The following is an 11,252-nucleotide window of genomic DNA, read 5'->3' as shown; positions in this document are numbered from 1 at the left end:
CAGAATAATTCTGGTTTTGCTTACCGACCTCAGAGCAATTTTATTTGGTACATGGTGTAATGATAAGTGTGACCAGTAGATGGCAGTCAAACATAAGAGATACATGTACGTGTAGACTGCAATATGATGGCAATGACTCAAGTAAACAACACCAAAATGTTTTATATGTTCCATTGAAAATATAGAACTTTACACACGACGCTCAAAAATCTATCAAAATGTTTTAGTACGACATTGGTAAGCTATGAAGCCACACCGCTTGATGGATTGTACTGTGCTTCAACATACGAGTATTATTATGGTGTGTGTATAAGGTAAGACATATTATCTGGCATTTTGTTTCGCAATATTATGCAAAAGCAACGTTTCTTACCTTCTGGTAGCTGCTGATTTGTACTTGGGATCTGCATAAATCCTGAAAAATTGTCCTTGCACGCTACAACAAAGATGACGGGGAGAAGACGGTGTAGAGGTGAGCCACGTAAATAAGACCGCCCGCAAGACGGCGCATCCTGAAGCGACTGTCAGAAAGCGGCTTGAAGATGACAGAATGCGACTTGAAGATGATCTGTAAAACATAATCTATGCAACATTTTGACCAAAGAACCATCATCACATTTTATGTACGGGAGACCACAAGGAAGTGTTTTACATTCAGAAAAAAAAAAAAAAGTTATATGACTCCTTTAATGCGCTCTATAATCCGGTGCGCCTTATATATGAAAAAAGATCGAAAATAGACCATTCATCGGCAGTGCTGCTTATAATCCAGTGTGCCCTATGGTCCGGAAAATACGGTATAGTGTTTTAGAAAAAACTAAATATTTAGCCCCCCCAAAAGGGACAAGCGGTAGAAAATGGATGGATGAATGGAAAACATAGTATATTATATATATATATATAGTAAATATTGCTCAATACATAAATTTCTAGTTAGTTACTTGAATTTAAAAAAAAAGTATAACAAGCTGTTAAAATGTTGTTTTTAAAATATTACTGTTATTTGTCAAATATTCATAAAATGTGTTTAAAATATTTCTGTCGCGCTCATTTCCCTCTCTGTCCATTGCATTGGTCTGAGCATTGCCCCCATATATCCTATAATTTTTCTGCAAATTATAGGATATATAATTTGGACTCAAGTGATATATAAAATAATAACAGCTTGGTGACATTTGTGTGGCTGTGGCAACTACTGTACTTTGTACTTGTGCTTAAGAGACCCAAGCTTTGATTGGCATGTGTTTGGATGTAGTGTATGTATCACAAGAACCACGTGTAAACATGTTTTATGATGAATCTCTCCCCCTTAGATGCCAACCCTGTTATCAAGGAGAGCTTTGCTAAGCAGCTCCTTCGTACCAAGAGGCAGGAAAGGCCAGGGAAGGCGGGACATCCGGATGAGCCAATGAGGGTAAGGGTCATTCAGGGTGCAAGCTTTTGAGCACCTTGTATATAATTGTAAAACTATACTGACTTATTGTTCGAATGCATGCAACATAAAAACATAAATTTTCAGTGACAGAAATACTGTATTTTCCGGACCACAGGGCGCACCGGATTATAAGGCGCATTAAAAGGGGTCATATTATTAAAAACATTTTCTAAATTGAAACACTTCCTTGTGGTCTACATACGGTCTTATGTAAGTGGCTCACCTTCGACAGCGTCTTCTCCTCGTCATCTTTGTTGTAGCGGTGTAGCGTGCAAGGACGGGAGTGGAAGTGTCAAAAGATGGAGCTAACTGTTTTAATGACATTCAGACTTTACTTCAATCAATAACGGAGCAGCATCTCCTCATCCGGAAACAACAACAACAAAGCCGGAAATGTGTCCGGTGAAAAACCGTCCGACCGGAACTCTTTAATAACTAAAGTTCCTTGGGTGAATAATGTAAACTCACTACACCGGTATGTTTTAGCACTTTCATGGCGAGTTTACTGACAGATATAAGTAAGAACTTTATACTACTTTATATTAGAAATGGCAACAGCAGAGGATGAATGTCCCATAACAAGAAGATAGAGAAAAAGAAGAAGCTTATCGTCAGCACGGAATACAAAGCTGGACGTGCGCAATTTTTAAGGACTTATGCAGATCTCAAATACAGATCAGCAGCTACCAGAAGGTAAGAAAAGTAGCATTTCGCATATTGCAAAACAAAATGCCAGAAAATACGTCTTACCTTATACACACACCTGTTGCGCTTGTAGCGGAAAAGCAAGACAACGTGAAGTATCGTTTGACACACAAAAACGTGTGCGTCGTTTATTCCTCAAAGACGGGAATGAATGACCGCTTACATCACATGACTCAAAAATGGCGGTAACAACAAACCCCCACCTTTGGCAAACTCTCCTGACGGTCCCTTAAAGGGGCCGCTCCGAATTACTCGCTCTTAACTGCGCACACGAATGTCAAACAATAACAACATTGTCATGTGCACAATCGAACAATGACAGCAAACAGGTGTGGCGAAGTATGGCCTTAAAAGCAACCGCTACACACCATAATAATACTTGTATGTTGAAGCACGGTACAATCCATTAAGCGGTGCGTCTTCATAGCTTACCAAAGTCGTACTAAAACATTTTGATGGATTTTTATGCGCCGTTTGTAATGTTCTATATTCTCAATAGAACATATAAAATGTTGGGTGTTGTTTACTTGAGTCATATTGCAGTCTACACGTATCTCTTGTGTGTGACTGCCATCTACTGGTCACACTTTTTATTACACCATGTACCAAATAAAATAGCTTCGAGGTCGGTAAGCACAACCAAAATTATTCCGTACATTAGGCGCACCGGGTTATAAGGCGCACTGTCGAGTTTTGAGAAAATGAAAGGATTTTAAGTGCGCCTTATAGTCCGGAAAATACGGTACATTATGCTTCTTCTTACTTATTTTCAGACAAGTTGAATCGTGCAAGTATATCAACTAAACCAGTGACTCTTAAACTGTGGTATGTGGACCACTAGTGGTACACCATTTAGAGAATCACTTGATTAAAGTACAGTTTTGTATTTTTATAAACACAGTGTTACCGTTCTAACTGTGTGTATTGCTACAGTGGCCAAAAATATTAAATATAATTGTTAAATAATATGAATAATGTTTAATGTTGGTCCTTATGGTGGTACTTAGAGAGATAAGTGTTTTCTGAGGTGGGACTTGGTGAAAACAATTTGAGAACCACTGAACTAAACTATTTTGTAAACTAAACTACTTTCCCATGCGTCTTTTGGTGCAAACACTTTTATAATCCATCAGTCGTCTTGTGATATAATAAATGAGTTTCATCATTTGCATGTGCATCTGTGTGCAGGAGCACATGCTTCACATGCAGGCTCTGGACCAGAGGGCCCAGGAGACCAACATGGAGCACTGGCTCAACCCCCACTGCTACCCACGCTGTGACAGAAACTACGGACACCCGGTCTGATGACGTTGCAAAGGTCATCACGCTGCATGTAAGGCTTGGTTGTATCTTTACGTCCTTGGTGAATAAATATTGTTGTGAGCATGATTTATGAACATATACAGTGGGGGAAATTAGTTATTTGATTTATTGTTGATTACTAGTACTCTCTTACGTATAGAAATGAACATAGTCCATATATTGTAACAGACAAACAAAATGTAAAAAGAATAACTAAAGGTGATAAATCCATTTGAGGGAAATGAGTACAGTATTTGAGCCTTTACCATTCTAATCCCCCTAGACTGCTGGAATGTCAAACTGGTTTTCCTTGAGGGCCAAATGGCAGTTAATCAGAGGGCCGCTTGTAACAGTGAATAATGCACGAATTTGCCTCTGGATTTCATTATTAATTATATAAATTGTTTTAAGTCGACTGTCGATTTTACAGTAAAAACTTTACATTGACAAAATGTTACTGTAAAATATAGCGTTTTTTTAAATGTATTTTTTAAAAACATTTTACGGTAAATGGAAAAACATTACCACTGTTTTTTGAGGGGGTTTTTACAGAAAAAGCTGACAGCTTTATTGCCAGAATTTTACCATTAAACTTACATTGTTTTTTTAACAACATTACATTGTTAATGGAAAAACAGCACAAGTTCTTTTCTTTTTTTCTGGCAACTTAGCTGCCAGTTTTTCTACCGCAAAAACAAACGTACCGTCTTTCCATTTACAGTAATACACCGTTAAAAACAACAAGCGTAGATTTTACAGTCAAAAACTGGCATTTCAATCTACAGAATTTTAACGCAAAAAAAAAAAGGTAGTTTTTTTCAATTTACAGTAATATGCTGTAAAGTACACCGTAAAATGTATTGTCATTTTTATTAATTTGATGGGTAGTTTGCTGTAAAATCATAAGTCAAGCAGATATTTAAATATTTACACTACTGTTCAAAAGTTTGGGGTCACATTGAAATGTCCTTATTTTTGAAGGAAAAGCACTGTACTTTTCAATGAAGGTAACTTTAAACTAGTCTTAACTTTAAAGAAATACACTCTATACATTGCTAATGTGGTAAATGACTATTCTAGCTGCAAATGTCTGGTTTTTGGTGCAATATCTACATAAGTGTACAGAGGCCCATTTCCAGCAACTATCACTCCAGTGTTCTAATGGTACAATGTGTTTGCTCATTGGCTCAGAAGGTTAATTGATGATTAGAAAACCATTGTGCAATCATGTTCACACATCTGAAAACAGTTTAGCTTGTTACAGAAGCTACAAACTGACCTTCCTTTGAGCAGATTGAGTTTCTGGAGCATCACATTTGTGGGGTCAATTAAACGCTCAAAATGGCCAGAAAAAGAGAACTTTCATCTGAAACTCGACAGTCTATTCTCGTTCTTAGAAATGAAGGCTATTCCACAAAATTGTTTGGGTGACCCCAAACTTTTGAACGGTAGTGTCTTTTTATTTAGACAAAAAAAGTTTGGAAAGTATAATAATATACTGTAATATTTGTTGCAATAATGGATACTAATAAAGTTTAAAAGTCATGCAATTTCAAGCAGTACATATATTTTTTCCGTCAAAATGAAAAAAATCAATTACATTTAGTGAGAAAATATAAAGTACTTTATTGACACATATTTCCAGGTGTTTGCGGGCCAGATAAAATGATGTCGCGGGCCAGATCTGGCCCCCGGGCCTTGAGATAGACACCTGTGACCTAGAGCAATTATCTACCCATGAAGCACACAAATTAGTCCTGTCCCTTTAATAAAGTAGGATAAAAGACACCTGTCACAGTAACAGTATCTTCAATTCAGACCTCTCCACCACCATGGGCAAAGACTATAGAGCTGTCCAAGCACCGTTGTAGGCCTACACAAGACTGGAATGGAGTCTTAAGAACATCAACAAGAATATTCTGCTTTGGGGATGTTTCTCTGACCAACATTCCTGAGATGTTTGCAACCCTGCTGACCAACTACAACAAACATCTGTTCTTGGAAAAACAAGCTTTTCTCCATTAAGTGACTGACGTTTTGCATTGGGTCCAAATACTTATTTCCCGTCATTAAATACTAATTAATTTCCTCATCGGGATTTTTTTTTTTTACATTCTGTCTCTCTCTAAAACTACAATTGACGATGTAGACCAGGGGTTTCAAACTTGGCAGTTATGACTGCCCTCAGAGGGCCGCTTGTAACTGATTAATATTTGAATATGAATGTATAAGGAGTAGAGTTGCAAAGGGGTGGAAAGTTTCCGGTAAATTTCCGTAAATTAACCACGGGAAGTTAAGCTCGGGAAGTTTGGAAATATTGACCATTTTTTGATTATTCAAATTTGGACACCGTCCATGGGAATTAATGGAAATATATGGGAATTAATGGGGAATTACAATAATGATATATTATTGGGCACTTGTCTATATGCTACTGCATCTTTGACATACACTACTATGTTTGGGGTCACCCAAACAATTTTGTGGAATAGCCTTCATTTCTAAGAACAAGAATAGACTGTCGAGTTTCAGATGAAAGTTCTCTTTTTCTGGCCATTTTGAGCGTTTAATTGACCCCACAAATGTGATGCTCCAGAAACTCAATCTGCTCAAAGGAAGGTCAGTTTTGTAGCTTCTGTAACGAGCTAAACTGTTTTCAGATGTGTGAACATGATTGCAGAAGGGTTTTCTAATCATCAATTAGCCTTCTGAGCCAATGAGCAAACACATTGTACCATTAGAACACTGGAGTGATAGTTGCTGGAAATGGGCCTCTATACACCTATGTAGATTTTGCACCAAAAACCAGACATTTGCAGCTAGAATAGTCATTTACCACATTAGCAATGTATAGAGTGCATTTCTTTAAAGTTAAGACTAGTTTAAAGATATTGTCATTGAAAAGTACAGTGCTTTTCCTTCAAAAATAAGGACATTTCAATGTGACCCCAAACTTTTGAACGGTAGTGTAAGTCGCTCCTGAGTATACGTCGCACCCCCGGCCAAACTATGAAAAAAACTGCGACTTAAAGTCCGAAAAATACGGTACACCTCTATTAAACTTAAATACCATAGATCACATATGTCAGAGTCAAGGCCCGCGGGCCATATCCGGCCCGCGAGAAGGTTTTTTACGGCCCTTGGGATGATCTTGATTTATTATTACAACCGGCCCGCAGACCGCAGATCTTTTTTTTTTTTTTTTTTTTTTTTTTTTTTTAGACCGCAGATCTTTTACACGCACCAAGCGGATGCCGGTCCAAGGTTCCGAAAGGGGGCGAGCGGCCCGCCGGGACGCGCCTGCCGGCCGAAGGGCTGCAGCCCGGCCGTCAGTCGCGGAGCCCGCCGTGCCACGCGCGCCAAGGGGGCGGGCCGAAACCCGGCCCCGAGGCCCTGAGACTTCTGCTTTGTTTCCCCAAACCGCGCGTCACCGCCGGGCCCGCACCACCGTCGGGCTGCAGCCCGAGCGTCGGTGGCGGAACCCGTCATGTGCCGCGCGCGCCAAGCGGAGCGGGGGGGTCAAGCGGGCCGAAACCCGCAGGCCACCCCCTCACCACGAGGCCCTGAGACTTCTGCGTTTGACCCCTACGCGCGGCCCGTCGGGACGCGCCCGCCGTCAAGCCACGAGGGCCAGCCGTCGGGTCGCGGAGCCCGCCGTGCCACGCGCGCCAAGGGGCGGGCCGAAACCAGCGGGGGGTTTCGGGCACCCAACTCGCCTCCCTCCCACGGAGGGAGGAGGGGGGTTTAATGTGAACATTACTGTGCAATCACATATTTAGAGTTTTTACTCAATTCAAGTTTAAAAGTTAAAGTTTAATATTTGTTTTCACTGCATGTTACTTCTCCTTAAACAAAGTGTTGTTTTTGATTTATAGATTTTTGCACTTTATTTTATTGTATTTCAATTTAATTATATTTTAAAAATATTTCAGTTGAGTGGATGATAGAAAATTGCTATTATTGTTTTTTTCTTTGAAGTAAATTTAGCCCACTTTTGCTAAAATAGAAAATATAGGCTACTGATGGTGCCTTGAATACCGGTTTCTTTCATTTAATGTTCATGTTATGGGGATTTTTATATAAAGGAAATTTGTCTTTTGTGTCTGTTGAAAATTAAAGATTACTGACAGAGCCATAAGAAAATATTGCTTTATTTATCTGATCATATTGGAATATATTTGTTAGGTTTTCAGTAGGTTCAATTAGGTTCACTAGACTATATGCGTCATTTAAAAATTTTTCAATGAACATTCGAACAGTCCGGCCCTCGGCTTGTAGCTAAATTTTTTATTTGGCCCTCCGTCCATTTGACTTTGACACCCCTGCCATAGATCAATATATTTACCCCAGTAATATGGGCTCAAATACTAGTGTGGTCTCAATAGCCCTGCTGCAGTGTGTAGCATGCTGGGAATGATCTGTGCATGTGATGGAATTATGCACTGCACATGTGATGGAGGAATGCACAGTGAAGGGTTGAAATTCTACTGAATTTGCATTAGATCAGGTTGTTTTAGCTAATAATCATGCTGCAAGATCTAGCATGTTGCATTCAATGTTTATTCCCATTAATTCCCGTTAATTCTCATATATTCTAGTGATGGGTTGATGAGGCGTCATGAAGCATTTCGACACATTGCAAAACTGTATTGATACTGTGTCACTGAATACTGACATCTGCTGGACATTAAAAATCCCTACAGGCAACCTATGGACCGACTCAACTGACACTGATTTTATGACCTAGTATATACAATAATATAAACCAAGTCATTGTATTTCATATAGGATTATTTCATATCTTCATTTAAATAAAAATATATTTATGTTTTTTAGATACAGTCAATAATGTGAACATGTATCATAACATGGAAATCTAAGAGAACGTGTTGTGAATGAGGATGCTTGTGGACTGGGATTTTTTTTTTTTACATATTTTTATTAAAAAAAAACAGTTTTTCCAACGTATTACATTTTGGATAATTTCTCTTCTTAGTTATTAGTTCTTCGGCTGTAGAAAAGACTCGCTCACAGGGCACAGAGGAGGCGTCAGTGCGACACAGTTCGCGTATCGGTCACGTGACCGAAACAGCTCATGATCGGTCACGTGACTTTCTAAAAGCGGTACGCGCACCGACACAGGGTTTTGCTCTATGAGCTCGACGCATGCGCCGATGCATCTGTGTTGCCGGACCCATCACTAAAATATTCTTATGGAAAGTTTCCAACTTTGAATATTCCCGGAATTTTGCAACACTAATAAGGAGTCACCTTATTATAATACTACCCAATTGTACTATTAAATATTTTTGACCTACACTGTAAAAAAAAAAAATTGTAGCCTTTGCAGTAAAAAAACTAAACCTGCCACCTTTGTTGAGAGAATTTGACTGTAAAATGTAGTGGTTTTTTTTTACAACGTCAATGTTTTTTTTACGGTCAAATTCTGGCGAGTGACTTTTTAGTGAATATGTGCAGACTCCAGCTGCAGTCGGTGGGAGCTGCAGAGTGGAAAGGTGCCGGATCACGCTGGTTCTCAGTGAAGGCCTCACCTCTGTGGAACTCTTTGCCACTGGAGTTAAAGTCACCGTTGGACATTGAACTTTTCTTCATAAAACTGGAAAAAGTGGCTTGAGGAAAATCAGAAGTGTGAGCAATAGAACCGGATGTTGTACGGACAAATGGAGCCAATTATTTTTGAATGTATACTTAATCTTTTTGTATGTGTTTTTCACTTTTCTCAACTTTTTTTTTAAAAGCCTAACCAGGGACGAGGGTTGTAAATTAGCCTGATTGATTGATTAATTGATTGAGACTTTTATAAGTAGGTTGCACAGTGAAGTACATATTCCGTACAACTGACTACTAAATGGTAACACCCGAATAAGTTTTTCAACATGTTTAAGTCACGGTCCATTTAAATTGATTCATGATACAGATATATACTGTCATCATAATAATGATAATAATAATGTAGCTATAAGTCTTACGTACTTTGACATCGGTTACCTTTTTTTTGGTAGTAGTGTTTACTGTCCCTGTCAAATAAATAAACAAATATCCATCAATAACAATATACATATTTCCTAATTTCCTTAATTGTAATATTTGTCACCGTTTGACAGTTGCAAAATATCTTTATAATGAGCTTTAAAGGTTCACAAAATAAAGTTTAGGAAACGAGCTCGCTTACCTGACCCACCGCCATTTTAGGGACGCCATATTGGTCACATGACTGACACGTGACAACTAGTGATGAGCACCTTCGTAAGCACAAAGCTGTCAGACTACGGTAGAAATGTACTTTAAAACGCTTTCTACCTCTAAAAACCAAAAAGCTGTAAAAACTATGATCCGAATTTGGATTATTTACAGAACTTGTGTGAGCCTATGACTTTACATATATTTTTTATTTTATTTTATTTTTTGCATTCTTTCGTTGCTTTTTTGAGTTTACAACCCCCTGACGTTGTTTTGTACTGTTTTTGTACTTGTTAGGATCATTATTTATTTGTAAAAAAAATAAAAAATAAAAATAGACGACGCATGGAGGCAGCATCGAGCAAAAATATATGTACCGGCTGCTTTTTACAGTAATATTATATGTATATTATTTAACAAACACAAACATAACATTGTATTAAAGAGTATATCATAAATAAACGTAATACATTTTGTTACCTGTAATGCTCCGAGAAATACCATGTTTGTCGTCAGGCATCTATATGGACACCTATTAAACTTGAACGTGTTAAGCAAAAATAAAAAAATAAATACAAAGCTGTCAGACTACGGCACAGGATGTTAAAGAGTTTATTTCTTAAGGGTTGAACATGTAAACGTTTTTTATTTTTATTTTTTTGTCTTCTTGTCTCCGCAGGAAAAATGGGCAAACTGGTGGAAAAAGACAAAGAGCTTCTCGTCGATGTAAGGACAGAAGGGATAGTGAAAATGTCCTTTAGGGGCATTGTAGTGTTTAGTGTTCTATATAATGATGTAGTAAATGTGTGATGTCATGAATAAAAATCACAGTGAATAATGCATTTTACAATGTTTTTGAACATGTCATCACGTTCATTGGGGACGGTATAGCTCGGTTGGTAGCAACTTGAGGGTTCCAGGTTCGATCCCCGCTTCCGCCGTCCTAGTCACTGCCGTTGTGCCCTCGGGCAAGACACTTTACCCACCTGCTCCCAGTGCCACCCACACTGGTTTAAATGTAACTTAGATATTGGGTTTCACTATGTGAAGCGCTTTGAGTCAATAGAGAAAAAGCGCTATATAAATGTAATTCACTTCACTTCATGTAAGGACGTATACAACATTTGCTTAATTCACTTTTTCAATGCAACGAGATGTGAGCAGATCATTGATGCTCATGTGGACCATGTGATTACAACTAGGGATGTCCGATACTATCGGTATCGTTTTTATTTATTTATTTTTTTTTAAATTAAATCAACATAAAAAACACAAGATACACTTACAATTAGTACACCAAAAGGGTTGTTTCTTTCTGTTATTAATATTCTGGTTCCTACATTATATATCAATATATATCAATACAGTCCGTAAGCACACATGATTGTGCGTGCTGCTAGTCCACTAATAGTACTAACCTTTAACAGTTAATTTTACTCATTTTCATTCATTACTAGTTTCTATGTAACTGTTTTTATATTGTTTTCCTTTCTTTTTTATTCAAGTAAATGTTTTTAATGTATTCATCTTTTTTTTTTTTTTTTTTTTTAAAAAGGACCTTATCTTCACCATACCTGGTTGTCCAAATTAGGCATAATAATCTGTTAAT

At 38.0% G+C, this 11,252-nt stretch overlaps 1 protein-coding gene across 1 annotated transcript in view; it reads left to right on the top strand.

Moving 5' to 3' along the window:
- The window catches only part of lg22h17orf67 (linkage group 22 C17orf67 homolog), a 16,288-nt gene extending 5,817 nt beyond the window's left edge, over window positions 1–10,471 (top strand). The window contains exons 2-4 of the mRNA XM_062032535.1: window positions 1,314–1,414; window positions 3,329–3,473; window positions 10,323–10,471. Coding sequence (XP_061888519.1) covers window positions 1,314–1,414; window positions 3,329–3,445 — 218 coding nt within the window. The 3' untranslated portion in view covers window positions 3,446–3,473; window positions 10,323–10,471. The remainder of the gene's footprint in view (window positions 1–1,313; window positions 1,415–3,328; window positions 3,474–10,322) is intronic.
- Window positions 10,472–11,252: the final 781 nt, after the last annotated feature.

This window comes from Entelurus aequoreus, linkage group LG22 (assembly GCF_033978785.1).
Source record: "Entelurus aequoreus isolate RoL-2023_Sb linkage group LG22, RoL_Eaeq_v1.1, whole genome shotgun sequence".
Lineage (NCBI taxonomy): Eukaryota > Metazoa > Chordata > Actinopteri > Syngnathiformes > Syngnathidae > Entelurus > Entelurus aequoreus.
The sequence above is the reverse complement of the archived record's forward strand: the minus strand, read 5'-3'. Positions and strand labels throughout refer to the sequence as shown.